Source organism: Aspergillus nomiae (assembly GCF_001204775.2).
Source record: "Aspergillus nomiae NRRL 13137 chromosome Unknown contig00083, whole genome shotgun sequence".
Taxonomy (NCBI): domain Eukaryota; kingdom Fungi; phylum Ascomycota; class Eurotiomycetes; order Eurotiales; family Aspergillaceae; genus Aspergillus; species Aspergillus nomiae.
Window position 1 is genome coordinate 62,839 of NW_015378138.1, and position 25,470 is coordinate 88,308.

The 25,470-nt window shown below is 47.6% G+C and overlaps 7 protein-coding genes across 7 annotated transcripts; 3 read left to right on the forward strand and 4 right to left on the reverse strand.

Moving 5' to 3' along the window:
• Window positions 1–1,994: 1,994 nt before the first annotated feature.
• ANOM_005920 (uncharacterized protein) lies at window positions 1,995–3,122 on the forward strand (the record flags this gene model as incomplete). Its single annotated transcript, XM_015551177.1, has 5 exons — window positions 1,995–2,001; window positions 2,083–2,116; window positions 2,171–2,234; window positions 2,297–2,836; window positions 2,895–3,122. The coding sequence occupies 5 exons, from the start codon at window positions 1,995–1,997 to the stop codon at window positions 3,120–3,122; spliced, it is 873 nt and encodes a 290-aa protein (XP_015408292.1).
• A 572-nt stretch (window positions 3,123–3,694) lies between these two features.
• On the reverse strand, window positions 3,695–5,621 carry ANOM_005921 (glycoside hydrolase family 1 protein; the record flags this gene model as incomplete). Its single annotated transcript, XM_015551178.1, has 2 exons — window positions 3,695–5,387; window positions 5,455–5,621. The coding sequence occupies 2 exons, from the start codon at window positions 5,619–5,621 to the stop codon at window positions 3,695–3,697; spliced, it is 1,860 nt and encodes a 619-aa protein (XP_015408298.1).
• A 2,334-nt stretch (window positions 5,622–7,955) lies between these two features.
• Window positions 7,956–9,395, forward strand: ANOM_005922 (mercuric reductase; the record flags this gene model as incomplete). Its single annotated transcript, XM_015551179.1, has 1 exon — window positions 7,956–9,395. The coding sequence occupies one exon, from the start codon at window positions 7,956–7,958 to the stop codon at window positions 9,393–9,395; it is 1,440 nt and encodes a 479-aa protein (XP_015408297.1).
• A 5,713-nt stretch (window positions 9,396–15,108) lies between these two features.
• ANOM_005923 (putative neuroligin) lies at window positions 15,109–16,974 on the reverse strand (the record flags this gene model as incomplete). The annotated part of the gene is made up of 5 exons (XM_015551180.1): window positions 15,109–15,266; window positions 15,324–15,508; window positions 15,560–16,388; window positions 16,441–16,669; window positions 16,723–16,974. The coding sequence occupies 5 exons, from the start codon at window positions 16,972–16,974 to the stop codon at window positions 15,109–15,111; spliced, it is 1,653 nt and encodes a 550-aa protein (XP_015408296.1).
• Window positions 16,975–19,483: 2,509 nt separating this feature from the next.
• On the forward strand, window positions 19,484–19,795 carry ANOM_005924 (uncharacterized protein; the record flags this gene model as incomplete). Its single annotated transcript, XM_015551181.1, has 1 exon — window positions 19,484–19,795. The coding sequence occupies one exon, from the start codon at window positions 19,484–19,486 to the stop codon at window positions 19,793–19,795; it is 312 nt and encodes a 103-aa protein (XP_015408301.1).
• A 1,652-nt stretch (window positions 19,796–21,447) lies between these two features.
• On the reverse strand, window positions 21,448–23,808 carry ANOM_005925 (putative RNA annealing protein Yra1). Its single transcript, XM_015551182.1, has 6 exons — window positions 23,332–23,808; window positions 23,243–23,272; window positions 22,079–22,243; window positions 21,951–22,021; window positions 21,641–21,899; window positions 21,448–21,587 (listed from the first exon to the last, which is right to left on the reverse strand). Exons 1-6 carry the CDS (start codon window positions 23,542–23,544, stop codon window positions 21,585–21,587), a joined length of 741 nt encoding a protein of 246 aa, XP_015408293.1. The 5' UTR covers window positions 23,545–23,808; the 3' UTR covers window positions 21,448–21,584.
• Window positions 23,809–24,309: 501 nt separating this feature from the next.
• Window positions 24,310–25,274, reverse strand: ANOM_005926 (ESCRT-III subunit protein VPS24). Its single transcript, XM_015551183.1, has 2 exons — window positions 25,122–25,274; window positions 24,310–25,061 (listed from the first exon to the last, which is right to left on the reverse strand). The coding sequence occupies exons 1-2, from the start codon at window positions 25,167–25,169 to the stop codon at window positions 24,423–24,425; spliced, it is 687 nt and encodes a 228-aa protein (XP_015408300.1). The 5' UTR covers window positions 25,170–25,274; the 3' UTR covers window positions 24,310–24,422.
• Window positions 25,275–25,470: the final 196 nt, after the last annotated feature.

A 25,470-nucleotide genomic window follows, 5' to 3' on the forward strand; every position in this document is an offset into this window, starting at 1 on the left:
CCAAAAGATCATATAGTTCGGGATCAACCATCCCGAATGCCCTGGGGTCACGTATATAGTATACCCCCGTTACAAACAGATTGTGTTAATGCGCTAGCCCTAAAAGATCGAAATGTTGATATTTCGATAAACCTGTTCGTTGGATTTGAGAGGGGGACAAAGCTGATCGAGAAACTTCAGCTTACACCTAGGTGAACATAACTGTGGCCCCAACAACACGAACTTTGTTGCCAGCAGGGACAATATGCTTGCCCTCCTTTCCTTGAGATTCCCATTCCCAGTATGCCGGTGACCCCATGTCAGCTTTAGGGTCGTATACCTGGATTAGCATTCCCGTGCCGATTATTGTTCTTGGATATTCTACTTCATCAAACAGCTTTGTTTTGATCTCTTCCATCTCTCCCTTTAGGGCCCTAGCCCCCACCTGATACTGAATCCAGTTAAATTAAGCCCGACCATGGGAATAGCTTAACATACCTCCTTTCGCATAGCTAAATTGAGTAACGATCGTTCGCAATGTCTCCACGATCTGGCTTAAGGTAGTCGATGTTGATCAACGTTCTCGTTGTGCATAGAGGCGGGCTTGATGGTAATCATTAATAACACGGCATCCGAGTAGACAAAATGCGACTTGTCGTTGCCCACGACGAAAGTGAAACTAGACGTCAAGCTCCAGGCTAAGATATGATTCGGGACAGCTATAAAGGCAAGGTTAGGATTATGCGACTGTCGTGAATAGTCTAGCTTTCCTACATTTAGAGTCAGGAAGGTGGTTCTTCAGGCACTTAAATCAACAAAACATAGGTATATTTGGTGGGGTGATGGCGGGGAAATAACGAGAACCGGCTTCTTACTCAGATTTAAATCCCGGCAGATTTCTAGCTCCTCATAGTAATCTATCAAATGCGGGGCATATAATGGTGGTCTCTAGAACCAAGGTCCGAGCGCGATAGAGAACCCGAAAGCTGACAGAGTAACCATGGGACATGTACGAGATACATACTACACATCTGACATTGACTTTGATCCCATATTCTCACCAGATTAGATCTAACCGGGGTAGCACTCAAATGAATTCCCCTGGAAGCCCCTACGGTTCTTCTACATTGTTTAGTCGATATCACTGACAAAAATAGGACAGGCGAGCAATAGAGATGGAAGTTGGGAGGCTTCAGATTAACAGACAGGTCCCGAGGGTCCGCTGAGCATACATGATATTGACGACATGGTATATTTGTTATATATAGGGGTTTAATAGTAGTTGGATTATTGTATTGTATTCTTTCGTTTGATCTTGATATGAGATCTATATGAAATGCGAAGTTTTAAGTAATAATTGAAAACAATGCAATACGTTATAACTGCTCTGCGACTGAAGAACTGATTTTTATCTTGTTCCCTGTCCATGACCAGTGATAAATTTATAACTACATATTGCCTACTCACCTGTGCACTATACGTACAGAGTATGTAGAAACCTACTGTGGGGCTGTGGGGTTCAGCTGAAGTCGACATTAGGGTGCGGCTGGAAAATATCACGATCAGCCATTCTACCACCGTTACGCTAGAAATTTATTGTCCTACAGGGACTTTTTGGGACATTATCCATGAGCTATTGTTATTCAGAGAGACGTTTGATTGAATGTAGCAGTATATACGGTGGCATATGGAGAGAACCATCTCACCACCATGATAGATGGACCCACAGGATCTGTACGATCTGCATTCCTCAGCCGCACCCAGTAAACTGTTGATTTGACAGCCAATAACTTCACTAGCAGGTGAATATCCACCTATACAAGCGACGATCTTGTACAAATACAATCAGAGCGTTATGATATAACTGGTCAGATAAGGCAGCATTCTAAAGCCACAACCAAAGCAGAGTTCAAGCTGCCTTCACCCCACGTCTATATAAAGAGGGGCAATCCCACATATAAATCCTCTGATGCTTTCATTGCACCAAACCTGACCCACCCATATATCCCGCAGTAATGTCCGGTAGGCTGACCCATTGAATTATTATCATTTATTCAACGTACTGCGGCCCTACTAACTCGGACCAATTGATTGCGATATTAGACGGCGACACCCAAGGAATTGTCATTGACGCTGGGTATACTGCCCTGCTTCACTTTCTAACATCTGTACAAGGCTAATCTTCTCGCAGCTCCTTCCGTACCAGGGCTGGATTTGCCGGTGATGATGCGCCTCGCTCTATCTTCCGTGAGTTGGTCAAAACCTTCGCATTCCATGCTACTTATATTATATCCTAAGTTCTAACATATATAAATAGGAACTGTCGTCGGCCCACGGTAACCACAAACCTAAAACATTGCGCCCCAGTTTGCCTAAGCTTACCTATACACCCAGCTCCGTCGGCGACGCAGCCATCCGAAACAACGAACCCCTCGTAAACCCACTCCAGAACAGCTCCGTGACGGACTGGGATGCACTACAGAAGATCTACTGGCACGCCTTCTACAGTGAGCTCAAGGTCGCACCGGAAGAACACCCCGTCCTGCTCGCCGAATCCCCATTCACCAGCGACGCGGATCGGGAGAAGACCGTGCAGATGATGTTCGAGAACTTCAACGTTCCCGCACTCGATATTGTGCCTGATGCTGTGTTGGCCGTGTATGCATCCAATCGCACTACTGGCCTAGTCATTGATGTTGGAAATGAATACGCCCGCATCGTCCCCGTAATCGAAGGGAAATGTGTAGCGGAAGCAAGAGACCAAGTTGATCTTGGAGATCTCTCGATTGCGATATCAAACGTAGCTCAAAGCTTTGATGAAGGAGTTCAGGCTACTTTGTATGGCAATGTCGTCCTGGTATGTGTAGCCCTGACCAACCTTTGCTTTCGTTTGTTATTAACAAAGAATGATATAGTCCGGAGGAAACACGGATCCTGGCCTAGCAGACCAACTGCACAATGTGATCGCTAACATCGCGCCGGAATCTGCATCTGTGAACATCACCAACCCCGCGAATCGTGAATACGCAGTCTGGTTGGGTGGTACCCTTGTGGCTTCGGCTAATGCAGAGGGCATCTGGATGTCTAAGGCGCAGTATGATGATAACGGTGCTGGGGTTTTGAATGGGAAGTATTATGCATAGTTGATTGCACACTGAATATGTCAGTTAGAATATAGCTAATGCCACAAATGATTCTCCCAATTCTTTCCACATTCGACATGTCTGCTACCTTGAATACTATACAACATCATACACACTAAGGTATGTCACCTGTGGTCGCAGTCAGCGAGGAAATAGGTGGGACTCGAGCCCCATGAGGCTTCTGTTACTTCTCAACGTGCTCAACTTAGTAAACACCGCCCTACTTGTTATCAGACCATCCTCTAGCCGGGATTAGGCAAAAGAGCTGCATAGCAAGAGGCTTAATTCATTTTCTACTATATTGTCGCGCTGGTAATAGTTAGGCGGGACAAAGGTGGTACTACTAGGAGCCCAATGAGGATTCATGTGGGTAGGGAAGAAGCAGGGTAGTAGAGACTAGTTTATGTAGGCTATTGTATCCAACCTGGGTTTAAACATTGGATGATAGTTAGGTGTCTAGGACTCTTTGGCAAAGTAAGCTTGAATATACCAATTCTCCCCCTTGATATGAACATAGAAGTGTCGCTTTAACAACAACAACCCGCATGCAGCTCCAAGTTCAGTTACTAGTGTCATGACGAAGATGGCAGCCTCGCACCCACAAAATCAACCAAATCAAAGAAACTCTTCTTGAAAAATCGCTGTTGGGTTGTCCGATTCACCACCTGTAACCCGAATTGTTGCTTGTAATCACCAAACTCCCAGTTATCAGCCCACGACCAGGCCAAAGCACCCATAACATTCACCCCATCTTCGTGGATGGCCTTGAGAATCTCCGACATGAAGGATAGATAGTAGATACTGCGTGGCGTGTCGAACAGCTGGTCCGACAACTCCAGATCGGCCTCGTGGGATACAGGGAACCCGAACTCGGTCACAAACACGGGCTTCCGGAAGGTATTCCAGAGATAGTTGATATATTCCCTGAGATAAGTGGGTGTGATGTACACGTAGCTTTGTGAACGGTACCCGATATTCCAGCCGTAGATGTTCTTTGTCTCTTGTATGACACAGTAAGGGAATAACGAGTTTTCTGTAGATTGGTTCTTGGCGCAGCTCTCGATACCTCCGGCAGGCTGGGAGACTACCGTTGCGGTGTATGGGTCGATGCCGAAGAAGTCCGAGGTATTACCTATGTATGCGAGGTCCTGGTCACTGAGCGGCTTAGCGCCTGGTAGAGTTGTCAGGACAGAGTCCGGGTACTGCTGGCCTAGGAAGATGGGGTTGGCATAAAGTCCAAGCTGCATCTCCTGGAAACGATTGGCGGCGATGATATCACTTGAGTTGGTTGGATCTCGAGGAACTCCGAAATTGTCATTGAATTTGATACCTATCTTGCCGGTGGCATTAAGCTCCTCATGGTAGAAATGGTACACTTGGGCGTGGGCGTGCACCACGTTATTGGCACCAGCAAAGTTAAATGAATAGAGCAGCGGCTCGTTGAAGGTAATCCAGATCGGAACGCGGTCGGCGTAGTGAGTAAGAACAATCTTCGCATAGTTGACGAAGGCGTCCACGAAGGTCTCGTTCTGGTAGCCGCCGTTGTTGTAGCCGATATCTGGATGAGCGGACGTATTGTCGCTGCCCACAAACATCAAGGGGCTATCAAAATGAAGCAAGGTAACTATGGGCTGCATTCCGGCATCAAGGACGGTGTTGATCAAGTCGTCGTAATGCCTGATCCCCTGTTCGTTCACGGGCGACCCTGGCAAGACGAAGGGTAGGATTCGCGTCCACGGGATCGAGAAACTATAGTATTTCACTCCCATGGCAGCCAATCGTTGAATGTCTTGCTTGTAGAGGTAGTAGTTCTCGTTTGTCACATAATTCTTTGGCTGAGTGGTATTCACCAACTTCTCCAGGATGGTGGGGCTACGGCCTTCCAAACCAATGGCACCCTCCACTTGAGCTGCGCTTCCTGCAACGCCAAAGATAAAGTCATCCGGGAAGTTATAGCAATCTGTTGGTCCAAAGTAGTCCCGCGGTGGCAGAATTAGCTCACTGCTTGGAACCGCCGTGGGACTGACCGTGGTAGAATACAGCCCGGTAGTCGTGTAGTTCTCTAGATCGACTTGTTGCCAAAGCGAGGACCATGCGGCTTGTCCATAAGGATCATCTGTGTCTGTAGCCATAATCACTGTCTGGCTAGGCAGCCAGTTTCCCCATGTTGTAGTCACCGGGCTTGCCGTGAGGTGCTTGACTGCTTCCGAGTAAGGTGGCGCATACGTTCGGGTTGTGGTTGGTGCGTGTACTGAACTAGCATAACTGCAGAATTTCATTAGTTAGGTTGTACTTTCTAGTTTGTGACAGAAGTATATGTGAGAGCACTCACCGAACGGTCTCGTTTAGGGTATAAGAAAAGGACCGGAAATGGTACTGAGGAACAGCAGCCGGTTTGGTACACTGTGGACGGTCAGTATAGCCGTCCGTCGTGAGGTACAATTGCTGTGCGTCAGCAAATGTTGCCAACAAAGCAGCATATGCCAGGGAAGCCCGCATCTTGTTTTACTTCTCGTTGGCTGCGTACAGTGTATGATGATCACATTGAAACAGCCCCTTTGGGGGGTCTTTATATACTTAAGAGGCCTCCAAAAAACCAACCCATGTGAATTCTCAAAACTCTCTCCAAAGAATCCCAGCGTATGTACGAGTGGGGATGGAAGCCATGCCACCACAGTTCTGGTAATGATCGACGTTTAGAGTTAAGGTGGTTGTATGCATTAGTATTCTAGCTAGGCTCAAGCAACCCCGGCGTCTCCAGGTTTTGACTCCAAACCCCACAGGTTGCTCCACACGGTACGCGGGGATGGTCCGAGGTACAAATCAGGACATTGCCCAATATGTTACCCACTTATTGTCTGCTCGCAAGTCTACAAGATCAAGCTAGACATAATCACGGATGTAGGCCAGTCACGCACCGGCGAAGACACAATTTTCAGACTTGCCAACAAATTCAAGGCTTTTGTTTAGTGAAGAGGACGCTCGGGTGAGAGCAATGTCTACCACGAAGCTCGGGAAGGCAAGTGGGCCGCGTCGCCCGTTTGTATGGAGGCCGGAATTTATATTCCACGAAAAAAGTTTAAAACACACGTCCACTGGCGGACCGAATCAAATAGTGAACTTGTTGGCCGAATCCTCGGGGAAATATCTGCCGATTGGGCTCAATTACCGTATGTGGTTATGTCGACGGCGGCAGAGCAAGTGGCTCAAAATGTTTCTCCGCAACTATGGGGCCGGTTCTTTGCTGTACTAGCTATCTCACCCCGCGGGGTTCAGGTCGACATGCCGATGATCTGGAAGGGCCTAGCGCAGAACCACACACAATTCGGCAAAACTTCGGCAATACATCTTTTCAGTGCTGCCAACAGGCTAAATGTGTTGTAATATTAATATGCCAAGTGTAGTGGGAAGGCTTCATGGGCTTATGTCTAGTATTGATAAAGAGCTATAGCAATTATCCCGTTGTATCGGGCTGAGAAAATAGCACTCTACGCAGGACTATGGGGAAGGTAAAATAAGGAAGGCCGTGGTGACTCGTTACCTGAGACTCTTATCGACATTTAGACATTCTATTAATGTTGTATAGCCTCCAGCCACTGGGAAGCACTGACCCAGGTCTTACCAGATTCAATATCTCTACCGATGACTCTCTGACCCAGAAGCTAGCAGCAGCAGCACAAGTCACTGGCGTTGAATAAACTAGTTATGTATCACTACCACGCTATTAAATCACGCGTGCAGATGTCCGATTGTGGCCACTGCAGATCCGGATTTTCCGAGCCTTTAGACCTTAGGCTTTCGTTCTAGACGTACGCAATATCTTACCGGTGTCTGAGCCCTGTGACCTTCAATTATGTTGCACTATATCAAAATCAATGGATTGAGCTTGGTATAAGTGTTAACAGTATCTGAAGCTGATTGTATCGTGATCAGGATCCCAAACCAAATCTGACTGCGCTTGGTGCATCTGTTGTAAGAACCATTTAGAAGTATACGGAACGTACATAGTATCCCGAAAGCTCGTACTGGATAAGCACTGAAAATATCACAATGGAGAATCTGGAGAGGTGCTATATGTAGGAGTGGGTGACATCTCATTAATATAGAAACGGTATTAGGGCTTAGGGTTATCTAGGACGTTTTTCAGAAATCATCTGTAGCTGGGCACATTGACATGCATACCATAACGGAGTGCTCGTATGATATGAATTGCACCTGTAAACAGGTAATGCTACTATTATGTTCCTAAGCAGAAAGCCTAGAGAGTGACTTTGTCGTACTCTCTTCACATTGGCCGTGGTAAATAAGCACTCGCTTGATGGTGGGATAGATCTGATACACCAAAGAGTTTCCGTTGCTTCTAATCAACTATTTCGTAATCTCTAGCATGAAACTGGATTCTAACTTTTCAGGCTGATCGACGCACTATTATATGCCGAGGTCATGTCACTAATACGATTATACACGAAGAGCAGTTCCAATTGGAATCAACAGCTGCCTCCATCGGCATTTGTCCTCATACGAAGTAGGTTTGTAGCCGTATAGCAGCCCGTCATAATCCAATCTTCCATGACAGTCCAAAGTGGTCTGGAACTTGTGCTTTAAGAACAAGATATAATAAGGTTAATCGAATCCATGGATCAAGCCACCACTTCGGGAACCATGATGTATTTGTCACACAATCTAAGTGGAGTGACTAGATTGTTTTATATATGCAACACGTTTCCCGAAGGCACTACAATCTTTTAAATCCATTAGAGACCCGTGATGTCCATACACTTTACGTACCTCTACACAGCACGCCGACAATTAAGGCAATTGATCACTAGAAAAATGGCAACCGCTACACACTACGACGCCATCATAATAGGCTCGGGCCAAGGCGGTACTCCGCTCGCAAAAGCATTGGCTGAGGCAAACAAGAAAACTGCACTCATAGAAAAAATACACATCGGCGGTTGTTGCGTTAACGAAGGCTGTACGCCGACCAAGACTATGATCGCATCAGGCCGCGTCGCGCATTTGATCCGCAGGGGGCCGGACTATGGTATCCACTTACCCGGGCAGGTAGGACTGAAGAATGAGTTCACTGTTTCGATGGACAAAGTGCGACAGCGAAAGCGCGATATAGTGAGCTCCTTCCGGAGCGGGAGTGAAAAACGCCTGGAAAGTGCTGGCGTTGATGTTCTGCGGGGTGAGGCGCGCTTTCACGATGCGAACACCCTCAAAGTGATGTTCCCCGATGGGAGCCACAGACTTATCAACGGAGAAAAGATCATTGTGAATGTTGGTTGCCGACCGGCGCCTCCAAGTCTCGATGGATTGGAAAAGATAGACAAGGCCAGAGTACTGGACTCCACGTCTATTCAAGAGCTAGGTGAGCTGCCGGGGCATTTAGTTGTTATCGGAGGTGGGTATGTGGGAGTTGAGTTCGGCCAACTGTTCGCGAGACTCGGGTCGAAGGTGACGATGGTTCAGCGGGGAGCACAGCTGTTGCCTCGCGAAGACAAAGAGATAGCAGCTGAGCTGTTGGATATCCTGCGGGACGAGCATTTGACGATTCATCTGGGGGCCAGACCCACATCGATTTCATCTACATCTATGGAAACATTCAGTTTATCAATGGAGACTCAAGGCGGCACTGAGATTGTGAGCAATGTCACTCATCTTCTCTTTGCTGCTGGTAGAGTTCCTAACACAGATCATCTGAACGCACATGCTGCGGGGATTGAAGTCGATGCAAAAGGGTACATCAAGTGCAACGAGTTCCTAGAGACTTCTGTCCCTTCTATTTATACCCTAGGCGATGTTAAGGGCCCTCCTGCCTTTACACATATATCCTATGATGACTTTCGGATTTTGAAGGCTTCTCTACTCTCTGACTCTTTGGCGCATTCAGGACCCTCTGTGACAGACAGGCTCGTGCCCTATGTGGTATATACAGACCCACAGCTCGGCCACGTTGGACTGCACGAAAGAGAGGCGCGCGAGCGATATCCACACATGAGAATATCAACAGCGGCTATGCCAATGAGCTACGTTGCCAGGGCATTGGAGACCGATGAATCGAACGGGATGATGAAAGCAGTCGTCAATGCCGATGATGGGCAAATTCTTGGCTTTACATGTCTCGGCACGGAAGGGGGAGAGCTTATGAGTGTCGTAGAGATGGCTATGATTGCAAAGCTTCCATATTGGAAATTGCAAGATGCTGTTTTTGCGCATCCGGCTTTTGCTGAAAGCCTGAATAATCTCTGGGGTTTTTTGAATTGACGAAAAGTTTGGTTCGCCCATGTGCTTCTAGTCACTCGCTCATATCACTGGTAGAGTTGGTCTTTGACCGAATGGAGGCACGCTGACGATGCTGGTTGGTATGTTGTTATAGTTGGACTTTCTGATTCATAGTTGTTCCTGAGGTTACCCTGGGTTTCTACAGTTAGTAATATCAACTTCGAGTATATGCATCTTTTCATATTGCATGACGATGAGAATGACAAAAGGATGTAACCGTCCAATGCTAAGGCAGAGGGTACTAGAAGATATGCAAATCAACCATATGTTGAATAGCTTCAGTGATTGCTGAAAGGGGTAATTTCAACCGTTTCCAGATAACCTTTTTTGAGCGGGGTGTAACTCACTTATCAAGGCATCTCGGGCAGCTCTGGGCAGAGCCAAGACACTACACTGCTAGTGTGCACTTTCTCCAGTACTGCCCGTCGGAAGCTGTTGAAATTTGTGAGATTAGCGAGCCTTGGAAGAACCACTAGAATTGTATGCCAAGTAACAACACGAGCGATCTCCGCTCATGTGATGAACTTTTCGAGTCACTATGTTTACCCTGGGACGACATCCTCTCTTCCCCCGTAGAAGGCTCTTGGAATGAAACAGCAAGTAAACCGGCATGATTTGCAAGATGAACTACATCTGGTTGATCTGGACACTTCTCCTCTCACAGACCCTTGGTTTCGAAGATTCCACCTTTGACCCCGAATACAACTTCCGCCTTAGGAACATAACAGGGTTACCCTACTTCCTCTACTCTTGGATTGGATCGTAAGCTATAATTCCATCTGGATTGGAGATACTCTTACTGATTGATCACAGGTACTACAATGGCACTACAACGTTCAACTTTCAATATCTCTTAGATGACAATGGCGATGAGGTGTGCCGTGCCTTTCGAAATAAAACTACAACATTCGCATCTGAATCTATACTGGCTGTGACAAAGACAAACCCCAATGACGAGGGCAAGAACCCAGTACAAGTTGCTTTAAAGTCGGCGCTAATAGACTTCGACTTTGCCCACGGTTCTGATATGGGAAACGAAGAAAGAAACTTAAGATGGCAATTCCTTTCAATTGAGTATGTCCAATCCCCAACCTGTCTACGCAATAGACACAAGTAACACCCGTTAGACACGTAATCCCAGGCTACACAAGTGGATCGCATAAGCCCTACTTCAATCTTTCGCTCGAAAACGAGCTCGGCCCACCATACCATATCACAGGAGCGTCTAATGACACCGGACGAGGAGTTAAGACAGTGGAGATGAACATGAGTTCCTGTGATGACTCCGCCGATACATGGTGGGGCCTTAGCTTCTTAGATCAGGGTGATCATAACCCAAAGGATATTCCGATCACGGAGCCCATCGCCAGTTTAATGTTCGATAACCAATCGGCCAGTTTCTCTTTTAATGCCTGGTTCTTGGCCAATAACGAGAAAGGTGATGCTATGTATGGAGAAGGGTCGATCGAATTTCTGGGGAAGATAGACCCTCTTCACTCGGATATTTTAAACAAGGGAAACAAGCCTTCATGGGTTCCGACGCTCGGATTTGGGAATAACTCAATGAACATGGGGTTTGAGGAGGAAGGCAAGGACTCGATGGCAGTCCGTAATGGTGTTCACAACTGGCTGATTATCTGGCCCATTCTTGGTTTGATCTTTGGCTTTGTCATCTAGGTGTTCCAATCTTAGGGGGAGTTAATCCAGGAGACGGCACCTTACAGGCAATCAAATGAAAGCCGTTCATGTCTTCCCCGGGCTAGTGTCCTCAAACTATTCTTATAGAAAACGAATACAGTCTAGGGGAAGCATTGGTGTCAATTGGTTGATACTAAGCAGCATGAAACGGCATGAGCAAAGCCTCCAGAACGCCAATCAATGTGCAGCTTCAATCTAGGATAGCTATCCCAGTTTCAGACGTCCAAGGGTACTTGGCCTGCAATCCGAATTTTTCGCAAACCAGCCACATGAGCCGGATCTCACACTTGAATTTGGCTTCGTCGTGAGTGAGCATTTGAAGCGCCCTCATTATCTCTAATGATGAAAGGTAGTCTGACAAAACGGTGAGAGGGGAGTCATGATAGGTTTGAATTTCTGGATTGCCCCTTGCCAGTAGAACATCGTAAGACTGAGCCCACCACAGTGGTGTATGCTTAAAAGTGTCTGTAATCTTCAGGTCCGCCCCTGATTCGAAAAGTAACCTGGCAATGCTAGGGTTGCGGCAATGGCTGATTTGTGCTTTGTCCTTTCTCAAAGGGTGCCATGGGCCCAAGGCCCATGATAGAGGTGTCCGACCGTTGATATCCCTTAAATTGACATCGGCCCTTTTAGATTGTAGTAACATTTTAACGACCTCTGGATCCCCTCTCATGATGGCAATGACGAGTGGTGTTTCTTCAAATCTGCTACGTAGTTGATATCGGTGTCCTTATGGGATGAGAGTAACTGGACAGCTGTTCGATTACCTGCTGCGACCGCCCACATTAGCGGCGTTCCCTGATTCCTGTCCTCGGAATTCACATCGACTTTGAATCTCAGCAGCGTCTCTAAAGATCGTCTTTGAAGGAGGTGTTTTGCTTCTGGGTCACTGATGGCCTCCTTTTCTTCGGGGAAACAGCAGGCTGCTACCCATGATAGAGGGATGATCTAAGCCATCTAAGAAATCAGTCAGTGCTTATAAGTTTTCCTTCGTTTTGATTCTGACTATTGAATGGCACCGAGCTTATCCTTATTTGACCCTTGCCAATCTCTTAGCCTGCGAGCCTGTTCTAGACCATGCGTCGGTGGCACCTGCGTTTTTATTCAGCCTTACATGTAGTACAGTTGTGGTCATAAGCGCCAGGTATGCCTGAAATCCCAAAATTGCGCCTTAATCCTTCATGACTTTTGTGATCAGCCCTTGGTCAAGCATGTACCAAACTACCCTTCACAAGAAGAAAGAAAGGAAAAGAAAAGTAAAATCACTCTTTCATTGCTCCTGGTACTTAACTGTCCGGTGATGAAAAAGCACAGAGCATCTACAACGTGTAGCCAAGACTGACACCCTTGAATATAACCTTGGGTACAATTCCGACCTTGAGTAACGGAACTCAAACAAAGGTACGTAACGGTTACCTGGCCCTGTCTATTGTGCAGGATGTCTTGGATACAATATTATTATCCGCTAATGAGACAATCGGTTTTGCCTCCACCTAGTGTTGGACGACAGCATACAACCCTCTCAAGTGACACGAGCAGGAGGCTGTGCATGCACGCTCTGTATGGATTGGATGTCTCTTCCAGGAAGTCTGCTACACTAGTTCCCTCGCCGCAGTGTTTGCGTGGTCTTGGACAAAACACCTCTACTCGATTGCAACACTACGTTATACTTTGATAGCCAATCTCCAGTCACGTAGTATCCTAGAGACGCAGACCACAATTGGCTTTCACCTTGCATCCCCTCCTATGTGATACAGTTACACTCATACCTCCAGGGTCAACTTCCGCGAACGCCACTTTTGTGGTAGAGAATTGTGGAAGCCGTCCATACTTCCCTAGTTGGGCAGTGCTACTTGATGCGTACAGCTCTGAAGTGTTTCGAGTCTCCTTCGGCGGTCATCCGCCTGTGCATATAGACGTATGCTTTCACAGCGTCTCTTTCCCCACTCGACATGGGACATTACTTTCCTAGGTTACATTACAACAACTCCTATTATGTAGCATAGGATAACAAATCATGATGTGAAAAATGAAATTGTATCAGCCACATTGGTCTATACCTAATATTCTTGGAACCATCTGGCTAGCCAGAAGACACTGCACGCGAAGTATTGTAGACATGCATACTTGGTTCATGTAGTTTACTCAATAATCTCTACCACCAGAACCTATCCCCTTTACTTGACCTCACTTGTGTAGGGCGTAACGCACTTCCTCGTCCACGGCCAACCATTTTGCCTCTAACTTGGCCACATATAGCTCATCAGTTAGGGCATCGGGGGGTTCCACTATTAACTGCTATTATTGACAAACAGAAGCACAGTGCCCCTTTATTTTCTTTGGCTGCCCATCGTCAGGAGTTTCCGCACACTGCGAGTCGAATTATACCTATATTACAGGCGGATAGAGTATGCGAAGTACTGTGACTGGGACAGATGTATCGAGTGACCCTAAAAAGAGAAAAAGAAAATGCGGGAAATGAAAGTAAGCAACTTGACCGTGGTGGGAATGTAGAAGGAGCATCAACCTTGGTTTTATGATTGATCTAGCCCTTCCATCCCAGTACTTATTTGGCCTTAAATCCTTCCGTTTAACCGTAGCCCGTTAAGACAGCTTGGGGTTAGCTCTTGGCCCCCACCAGTAGACTGCTATCATTGCCTGTTATTAGTCAGTCCATTGGCTTTCTTTCTCCTTCCCCAATAACCTATGTTATTATTCTCCTTCCCTCCCTTGCTTCTTGTTCTCGTTGTGGCATTTCTTATCTTATCTTATTTTTATTTTTATTTCTTGGCTGTCGTTGCTTGTCGTGTTGTGAGGCTTTGCATGGTCAAATGTCATGCAAGTGTTAAGAGCTCGTGGTTTGGCCGAGAACAGAGAAAATAAAACAGAAAAAAGACAGAAACGGGAAAGAAAAGGAGTAACAAATTAGACAGCAAGGAGTAAACAAACGAACAAAGAAAGAAAGAACAAAGAACAACCCCAGGCTAGCAGGGTAGCTGTCAAGAGGCTTAGTGACAACAGTGACATGGCCACTCCACAGACCAATTCCCTATTCGTCCCGTGCCAGCCCTAAACAAGCCACAAAAGCACATCCATGTTCCTCCGCCGCCGACGTTGCCTGGTCGCAAGTTGAGAACCGCTATTTTATATTCATAGGGAACGCCTCACCAGATACCCTGCGATGCACAGGAGATATTCTTAAGACTGATATTCCCCCTCACCATGTATTTTAATGGACCATGACTGCCCCGCCCCTCCAGTGACAACGTAGTGGACTCGCTCCCCCACTCTCCACTGATCACCACGACGCCATTCGCATCTACATGATGAACTCCGCAGTCATGTTCCTATCCACCTTTATTCTCACGCTATTCATTTTCGCCGCATCGGCTCTCGTTCCCCCGCGAGTGCTCCGACAACTCCTCGTCTTCGTTTTTGTCCTCTCTCTTCCGTTTCTGTTCGGCTCGCTCATCACCTTGGCGGTTAATCATTACACCCGCTCTCGGACAAGAAGGGCAACGACAACCAGTTGGCATATCTCTTTCTGAGCCCCGCTGGAAAGACCACCTACCGACATATTCGGAGCCAACCGGCATGAACGCCGTCAGAACCGTACTATGGCATCGTGTCAGTCCAGGCGACGATCGACGGCCCCCACCCACTTCGGGCTAGCCTCTTGGCTTCTTTTGGTGCCCGAGGTGGTCATTCATTGGCCCCGCGTACCCTTGGGTTATATCTCTATCCCGAACATGATATTGACTTGGTGCTTTCCTTTGTGGGATTCTTGGCCGGTCTATGGGTCATCTAGGGAAGTTGTTGAATTACAGTCTTGAGTATACGATCGTCTACCTGTTTCAAGGCCGGCTGGGCTCTATACAGGTCACAGCGACCCATGGAAGTATATGAGAAAGGGACTTTCAATCCCGAATTATGGACTGTACACTTGACTCCAGTATAATGATACTATTTCTCCACGCCATCTTGCTCACGGTAGCTCTCATCTCCCGTACTGTTCCTTAGCAACTGAGTTCATAAACGTCGTCCCCGCTAGGCGAAAGGTGTCCGGTCGTACACCCCTGTCGGTGGGATGCAAATAGAAGTTCTGGCCGTAACCACCCGTAGCGTTATACACGGGCCAGTGGTCTATTCCGGAGACTATAGTCACGGTTAGACAGTATTCTCATTGATGATAAGCTGCTGCAGCAATCCTACCTCCATGGTTATTGGGGTCTAGATCGGTTATGAAGCTGATCCACATGCGAGTCGTGAGTCTGGCCAGGTCTAGGACATCCTGGGTCGCGTTCGTGAGCGGGCTTTGGCCGGCGGCGTATCCAAGCCCGATTCTGTTGTAGAAGACGTAGCCAATTTCGGTGAAATGCTGGTGCCTGTGTACGATTCTATGGTGCGCACGCAAGTGTCAGCTTCTTGCGTGGAATACTCGAGGTAACGATATCTTACTGGATGAAATTGGTGACTCAAACAGGTACGAATACGCCGGAGCGCTGTACTTGGACCATGCATCTGTCCTCAGGCGTCGCCATGACAGGAACATTTGATCCGTCAGCAACGCCACCGAGCGCTTGTATTGCTTTCCCACAGGTCCATCGGGCTCAACGTGGTAATCAGCCGGCAGGCCGAGCGAGTCGATGTCAGGGTACAGCGCCATCAGTATCTTGGTTGTGTTGGCGTCCGGCCCCAACGACTGTATGAGACTTGCAATGCCTTCATCCATGCTGGCTCCGGTGCCAGCAAACATTGTGGCTTCGTCCGCGTTTGTGCCGAGCAGGATAGGTGTCTTGGTGAACTTTCCGGCGTCGAGCAGCACTGATGGTAGGTCCGGGATGAGGTCCCCATCCACAATGGGGTAGAAACTACCCGTGACCTTGGTGATAGTCGCATTGAGTCTATCGAAGGGGACCGTACGTAAGCAGGCAAGTTTGTCTGAGCTACTATCACAGCCGACAGCGCTGACGATGGTGTCGTAGATCTGCTGCGGTTCTGTCAGGTTCTTCATGTGACTACCATCGGCGCCGGACTCAGCGATGATGCCGCGGAAGAGGCCGTCATTACGACCCCCGTAGGCAGTGGCGTGGTAGCCGACGTTGCCGCCGCCAGCGCTCTCGCCCCAAATGGTGACCTTAGCTGGGTCCCCACCAAAGCCTTTAATATTCTCGTTGACCCACTGAAGAGCAATTCGCTGATCCTTGAGGCCGAGGTTGGCCATGCCTGCGTCGAGGATGTCTTGGCTGGCCATGAAGCCCCAGAAAGACAGTCGGTCTAGATGCGGGGTTAGCATCTATTATCCGGTTTATGGAGAAGAAATACTGACAGTCTGCTGAGACGGCAATGAACGGTTTTCCCATCTTGACCGATTCTTCGACGATAAAACTCAGATTGTAGACCCCGTTGGCACTGTAATCCATCGACCACCCTCCTCCGTGAGTGAAGAAACCAACAGGCAGCAGCTCGTAATCCTGACTCTGTCCTGACTTAGCAGGCCTAACAATGTTCAATGTCAGGCAGTCTTCACTGAGTGTGTGAGGCCAGGCCGCACTGTTCTGGAGTGTGGGTTATTCAGGGTACTGAGTTTTAAAGCAAAGGCTAGTCTTACCCCATAGCCAACGCAGGAATCAGCATATTCGGTGGCGTTTCTCGTGCCAAAGGTGCTGTTCAAGCTCTGTGGGTTCTGGAAACGGAGCTCCCCAACGGGTGGTTGAGCGAAGGGGATGCCGAGAAAGAGATCTTGATCGTATGAAGCAACATATTTCCCCTCGTAGGTACCGTTCTTGACCGTGGCGGTTGGGGAAAGGCCAGCGACCACGCCTGGCAAAGCGGCGAGGAGGATCTTTATAAGCAGCACCATGTGAACCTGTCAAAGAGTGAAAAACTTCATCTTCCAGAATCACCGCTGGAATGAAGAGAAAGGCCATGATAAATAAACCCTGCGGTCCAAGCACCACCGGACTGTACCATCCGCAGAGAAGTAACCACCGTCTTTTTCCGAGTCTTGATGATCGGCAGGTTCGATATATCCTTCTCCGCACTTGCTTGCGCAAATGGCATATCTGACGGTAAGGGTTGCCTCCCCACATTCGGTGATAATTAGTATTTCCGGGGTAGTCCAGACTAGGGCACTAGTCATTTCTGAAATGGCAGTTGTAAGCGCTCGGTAATGCCGTCTTGGCTCTTCAGAGGATTTGATTACACAATGAACTTGTGAAAGACCGAATGATATATCTTAATTGCGAATATTCAACCCCCTAGCTCCTACTATTGGTAGCTTGGCGGACTCTCTAGCACATGCACGCGTGTTCTCACCACCACGGGAGCTAGTATATTGATTAAAACGTACGATGACACTCTGCTAGGATGGTGGTCTCTAAAACAAGGAGATAAACTTGGTAAAACTGTGTTGAGAAATCTACGTCTCAATAAACTACAGCTGCAGTAGTTTTCTTGTCTTATCTTTCTCGACTGTACTGGAATCAGAGAGACATTCATCAAAAGAGCTTGCTACGACTAGCACTGAATACCATAACATCAGACACACCAAATAACCTCCCACTTTTTATACTTCTCAAACCTCAGTGATATCCAAGACGTCACTACCTCAAGCTCAGAACCATCCTATCTACAACTGGGATTCAAAGCGGACTCTTCCGGGCGCCGTCTGTTTGATTGAAGCCAAATGTGAGCATATTCGGAAATCCCCCAGTGACCTCCTTGGTAATTGTGGATCATCAAGAAACTCTTACTGCCGGTGCCAGGTATTCCGGCCCGAAACCCCAGGGTCCCACTTTGGGGTATTGCCGATGGCATTAAGGAGAATAGCTATACCCCATTATCAACCCAGAGAGGATATTGTCTTTATCAATTGGCCCAGGCGGGCTACGTGTGGCAGCTTGTCTTCGTGCGATAGACTTTGAGGTATTGTAGTACCCCGGACCTACAAATAGATATTCGCATGCCTATAAGAGAGCTCGTTGAAGGCAACGCCCTCGGACCCACAGGGGTAAAGCATTTTGAAAGGGGGATAGTAAGGAGCGACGGTGGCGCCAGTCAATCACTATAAAATTGCATGCTCACTATTAATCCCATTGAGACTGTACAGATGCATAAGGTAGACAACCGTCTATACGGGGATTAACGATATTGATAGACGTCTATATTTTCCTGAATTGTCGACAATATTATCTGTAAACCATACTTCGTAAAAGCCGCAAGATCACCGTCTGGGAAAAGGTAGACTCCATCAAGTTGTAATAATGCCACTGTGGTCAAGTTCTCTAAGTGGTAATCTTCTATCTCTCTAAGCATTATTATTGAACGTGTGATATGAAAACATATCAACTATGTTTCGCACAAAAATACAACCGAGACCGAGTTGTCGAGGAGAGAGCCTGTGTCCTACAAAGTCTTTCAGCTACTTGAATCCTCCCGTCCAGAAAGAAGAGGGGAAAGCGAAAACCCAGTTGAGATACACAGATTCCATAAGTGCTTTGTATAGTGTAGGGATTTTGATAAGATGATGGATGGCTGTTTAAACAGACAAGATGAAAACCAAAGAAGAAGCAAGAATGTGAAATTGCGGAACCAGCATCTATTCCAGACCTCTTTATATTACAACCATTCACATAGAAGGTGATATTTATGGCCAGCTTCTCCTACCACACGGACTCTACGAAAAGGCTAGTTTACTCTGACAGCTTAACTGACATGATAAAACTGCTCTCCTCAGTAAGCCAGTAGAATGCCCACCACGGTAGGGACCAGTGCCCCCCCCCAATCATTTACAGCTCCATGCCACAGAACCGGGATCCTTTTCCAGGGGCACGTGTCTTTCATTACTTAACTATCGAGACATCATAGAAGATTACCTCATAAGTCCATATTCTCATCATGTAGTGGGTCTGAAGCCGGAGGAGGAATCTTCAGATATTCCGTTTTCGTGGACAGCAGCTGAAGAAGCAGCACACAAAGCATATTCACCAGAGAGTTTAAATCTCTGACGTACAATGTCCATTATTGGCCGAGGGTAAAGAAACCGATCTTAGACCCGTACGATGATCTGCGTTCCGTGCCGGGAACAGTGATAACCGCTGAAATTGATCGATATGGCCATTTCCGATATGGAATCAGATCGCAGATCATCTCGCACCACGGAGTATTATTCCCCATGCAGATAACAATACGGTTTCTCTGCTTAATGCTTTTATACAAACTTAGAGGCAGAAAGCTATATAAAGTGAGCCACCTACGTAGGATGTGATTAAAACAGTAGTCATTATCAATTGTCTGCTGTGCTCTAATTTGAAGCTACCACCATTATCCAAAACCTCAGAACTACCGAGAAACAACTATCTTCATTCAAAATGCGTCTCACTCAATCCTTGATCCTCCTCTCCACATTCGCCCTCCTTCCCGCCGCATGGTCGACGATGCATCAAAGAAGATCCATCTTGGCCAGAGGCGACGAACCCCCTACTCTGAATGGCCTTGTGAAAGAATACGACAAACTTTCCCCGGCTGAGATCGATATGCTTCTTCCCCGCCTGTGTCACAAAGAGCATGAGAAACTTCACGGCTGCGTGGCATCCCAAGACGCTTGTGTTGGACATTTACACGACCTTGCGAAGCATGCCCAAGAGCTCGGTCTATTGAAGTCCTTCGATAATTCCCACTAGACCGGGTGGTCCACTCAACAACAGAAACGGCGTTGATACCCCGGATTGAGAATCGCTGTTCCCGTTGTATGGGCTTTCATACGGAAGGTAAAAGTGTTATTTCTATGTGTGCGATCGGGAAGGATGTGTGACATTTTTTCATTTCATTGCAAATATCAGTCTATTACAAGACCTAGCAGTTTTAATCATGATGCGTTAGACACACACACAGCCTTTCACATATGCTATATTCGATATACCGGAGTAGGGTCTATGACCAGACCTGTCAGTCAATGCGGATTCGGATGCTTACAATCGGTAAAGGGATGGGTAACCTGCACACAGGTCATATCTCATCTCATTTCGGAAGAAGCTCTTAATACAGAAACTGCTTGAATGAAGTCACGCTTCTACATATCCGCATCCGGCTGAATATAGCACATCTATATTAATTCGAAGCTTGAGTTTACCTGTGCCGTTGTTTCGACGAAAGCGGAAGTTTAGTTCTTCTTTCGGCATTTACATACATTCCTGATCAGCACAACGGAATTATCTTCCGAGAATGCCATCTGTTTGTCGCCCTACGATGTGACACATCAAGCCCTTGTGACCTATATTCTATCGTCACACTCTCAGCACGCCAAGATATCATCATGGCTTGGAACCCTATCCTGCAGATCAGGGATCATAGAAGTACTAAGTCCCAAACATAATGAAAAACAGATCAAGACGCCGCACTATCTAGTCTATGGTGCATGCCAGTGCGTCAAGAATGTAAAATATTATTGGTTGAAACTTAAGATCGAAAGATCCTTACCCCAAAATACGATACCATTTCCGTATTCAGCTTTGATAGTCACAACCGGACATATACAGGGTACACTACGCACTACTGTGAAACTTCTGCTCCACTTTATGAGCTTCCATCCAGGGGCTACTGGAGCAGCTGTGTGTATGACACCGATGTACTTTTGACTTCTGCTGATTTCATGAATGTACTAATTTTTTTGGATTTTGCCTATATTCTTGTATATTTTGGATGTTTGTCTATCAGTTGATGCATCTGGAATATGAACTTGGAAGGGAATTATATGGCCGTTACTGACTGTAAATTTAGAATTTGTTTGCGGGCTCAACTCCAGAGAGAGCTAGAAAGTCAGGAGAATGGGAGATTCAAAAGACTAAGAGACGTATAGAGTAAGATGTGTCACTAGAGCCTGTTATGCAGGTAGCCTGTTCCGGGCATGTCAGCTTTCCTGCAATTTAACATTCCCGTGGAGACTTCCTGGGAAAGTGAAGCTCAAGTGATGATGGAAAGATGGACATGTAAATCTTCCTGCCTCGGGTTATTCATATTGCCAACTTACATTGACAATAACCGTGGCATCAAGACACCTCCACTCAGTGCTCATAATAAGCGGAAAGGTGAGAAATCTAGGACTGTAATATGACTGGTATTATATTATAAAGATGCATTAGTCCCATAGGCCAGGACCAGCCTGGTCACAACCCAAAACTACATAGAGCTGGCAACATTTCACGTTTTCACCTCGGGTTTTCATTGCAACGATCCGTTTATTAAATACATACAAGTCGTCCTCCAGTTCCCGTCAACGAGTCAAATAACAGAAGAGACATTAGAAAACCAAACTAAGAAAACATACGGCGAGAAAAGTGAAAAGGGCAAAAAGAGAACCGAAACACGAATCCGAAGATCAAGTCCGGATGGCATCCCTAGCTGACTAGAAGCCAACCTGACTTGGCAGAAGTAACCTGCCTCTGCAATTGAAATGAAGGTACCACGATACATTTACTGATACACATGTTAGCCAGTCTTCCAGGTTACCCCAGGCCAGGGCAACTTACAGAAATCTCAGCCATTCCAAGATCCTCGCCACCGTTGGCGGCTTGCGGAGCCGGCGCGGTCGTAGGGGCGTTGCCCTCGGCAGGACCGCCGTTCTCGTTGGAGAAATAGTCCATCATCTCAGCGTCAAGCTCCTCCACGGTCTTGGGCTTGGGACGGTTAGGCTTGGGTCCGCGGCGGCCACCACGACGGCCGCCACGTCCACGACTGCTGTCGGCAGCCTTGCTGGCAGTGGCTGGCTTGGGTTGGGACTTGGTTTGTCTGTTTTTGGTTAGTACTAGTCCTTTAATAGCACCATGGACATAGACATACGCGACACGCTCACCAAGGGGCTTGGCAGCGGGGACTTCGGGGGCATGGTTGGCATCAACGACAACCTCAATCTGTACAACATTAGACTCAGCCCATCGGGAAATTAGAGAATGAGGTAAGAAACTTACCTTCATGGGACGTCCATCAACAAGGAGTCCGTTCAGATCCTTGGCTGCTTTGGCAGCCGTGTCGGGTTTGCTGAAGACGATCGAGGCGATGCCGCGGCTAGTGCCATTTTGGTTGTAAGTGAGCATGACTCGCTTGACGGGTCCTGCGGATTTAGAGAAGTATTCCTATATCCAGCACACATGATTAGTACTTGTGCTCATGAAGATTTAGTCACATGGTTGTAGACGCTGGCATGAACGAAAGCTCGAGAAAAAAGACGCGTAGGTTGGACCGAAATTCCACAGCGAGAGCATCAGCGAGCACACAGCGGCAGTTAGTAAGACCCTCAAGGGTTAGATGCAACAGGTTTGAAAGCCCGAGACAGTGAACAGGCATCCCAAGTCTGCATCAATGGCCGCCAATATTTCCATTGTACTGAAAGTCGTGCCTTCTTCGCAGTTCCTAATCCACCTCGGCCGGTACCAAGAAAAATCCACTTCCACACTTATTTGAACCAGGGTCGGATCCACCCAACACCATGTCCAAATACAAAGTACCGACGTAGTCAAGACATTATCATTGGTGTGCGGTGAAGACTAATCAGGTTCCCCCAGACACCCACATAATAGCCCATCTCAGGGCGAAGCAAGGCCTAACGGGTCCCACCAAAGTCACAATCGAGGTGCCTCTTCCCATATTACATGGCACACTCAGACAGAGACGATGGGAGAGAAATTTCAGGAGAAAATTGCCTGCTGTATGGACTAATGCCCTACTGGTCTGCTGGTGCGCTCGCTGATGCCCGACACCCGAAGTGCAAATTCAAAAGGTGTGGCCAAGCGGGATGAAATCAGAACGGTGTGTTTCAACTACCATTCGTAGCACAGTCTGCAGCGATCTCGCGAGCGGATTGCTAAAAGATCCGCTCAAGCATGATACACTTTTCGCAAGACTGCAGGCAGGACTCAACTTCGGCTGACTCGCGAAGTGCTAGATTTCAAATAGCGCGCGAACATGGCTCAAAGGAGTACGCTGCCTTTTCAAGTGACCAAGAACGGTCGCGAAGATATGAGGACGTCGTGACAAGGGTCGGAACGTGTGTAAGAGCCGGTGCGCCTCAAAGGTCTCGAGAAAGAAAGACATGGCGATAGAAACCCAAGGCGAAGGCCTCTTAATCAACATACCTTGATATTGGCCTCATTCACATCGGAAGGCTGGTCACGTTAGCAAACAGTGTCCTTGCCAAGATTAAGGCACGAGAATCGAGACTTACCAAGCCGCTGACCATGATTTTGCTTTCAGTTGACATAGGGTGTCCAGCTTGGGCAACCTTGCCGGCTGGCTTCGCAGCCCTCGTGCTCTTCTTGACTCCTCCAACGGCGGCCGGGGCAGCCTTAGACTGGGTTGAGCGACGATTGCGGCGACGAGCGCCCTGACGGCGGTTGACGAGGATCTCGTCCAGAGACTTGTCCAACTTTCCAGACATTGTGTTAGGTGAAGAATAGATGAATATGGGCGATACTAGCGACTCTCAAAAGATCCAACAAGTTCGAGCGTGTCAGTCGTTGCGTCACCGAAGAAAGGTTCGCAACAGCAAGGGGGGCGTAAAAGTCTGATTTTGAGACGCTTGCTCTAGCAGGCGTAGCTTGCGCGATAAGTGGTAGATAGTGGAGTTGAACAGAAGTATTAGAGTCAATTTTGCACCACGTTTAGATAAACGGCGCGATGTTGAGATGATAAAAAGGAGAGAAGAGGCAAATGCGGGAAGACAAACAGGCGCGGGTGGAAGTCGAGGGACAACAAGGAAAGACCGGAGGAGAGGCTGAGTTCTGCCGCTAGTCCGCTTTGGGGGCGGTTGTCGCCCCATCCGCAAATAGAAACGTCACTGACCGACCTGACCGTGTTTGACCAACATCAACACTACGCTCGATTGATACTTTGACACGGAATAACATATATTGACATTCATTATACCTCCAATTCATTGTTATTCATTATTCATGGGTTAATAGAGTCATTTTTAACATCAATGCCATGGCTCACCTATACAAGAATGGATTAGAAGGCAAAGACCCTCGACCCACTCCAAGAATGATAATGACATGTACCATGTGGTCGATATAGAAGTTATGACAATGGATTGAGACAACGCTGAAATAACCTTGCATACTCTGGAAATCAGGGCCTGCCTCTAAAGTAGACACAAAAAAAATGCAAATGAACCAAACCCCACGTGCTCCACCGGCCGAACTCCAAGAATGAATATATAACAAAGAACCATGCTTTTGGCAGCATTTCAGGGTCGCTCGTAACATCATATTACAGGCATACGTAGACATAGGCTCAATCCGGGGTTCATAGCACTCAGCTCTTTAAGGCTTCCAGTCGGCCTCTCATTTGTTCGAGAGTGGCCTCCTGGTCTTCGAACTGCTCTTCGGCGGCGGGAGTCTCCTCCAATGGCTCCTCGGCTTTGACCGCGTCGACTTGCGCAAGCTTTCCCTGCAAGATCTCCTGCAAGACCTTAGTAACCTCCTCCTCAGCCTCATCCAGTTCATCCTCGTAGAGTTCATTGTCTGGCATCGCATCATCTACCATTTCCTCGATGATACCAGCCCGGACCAGCTCGGTCGAAAGTTGACGCATCGTCGCGTTCAATTCGGGTAGTCGCACGAGGGTGTTGACGTCCTTCATGATCCCAGTCGACTTCTTCAGACTTCCCTGGATCTTGCGCACCGAGAATGCTTCGTTGACCTGCATCTGGACGCTCTGTAGTTGGGCTCGGCTCGTGTGTAGACGGGTGGATTGTTTCCGGATCCGAACCAGTTCGCGAGCAAACGTCTTAGCCTCCTTAGTGGCCTGCTTCGACTGTGATGGATTTCGCTCGGCTCGACGGGAGGCGTTCATAATGTATTGCCGCGTTTTGTTCTCCAGAGTCCTGAGCTGTGCAATATCGCGGTCCAATTGGCGAGTATTGGCGCGGATGAGTGCGTTGCATTTTCTCATCTGTCCATGGAAATCTTGTTAGAATGATCAAGTCTGAGAGCGTAGTTAATCCGAGCATACCTGTGCCTGAGGATCGGGACCGAAAAAGACCGCTTTGAGAGTCTCCATAATGAATCGGGCTAACACACTGATCTCTCTATACTAGACCTTTGATATTGTGGAGCCTATGGCGAATAGCCTGTATGTGAACAGCAGGGGTGGGGAAGATATATAAGGTAATTCAGAAAGGTCGGGACCGTATCGGCACAAGGCTCAGAATACAATATCTATGGACTGGGCCGTTGCAGTAGGTGGGGTTATCAAGGCAGGATGATCTCTCAGCGCACAGGATTCCTCGGCAATGTGGTGAGATAGCCGGGGATGAGCTCAGGTTGACAGCGTTACCGTGTACGTTAAACGGGGTTAAATC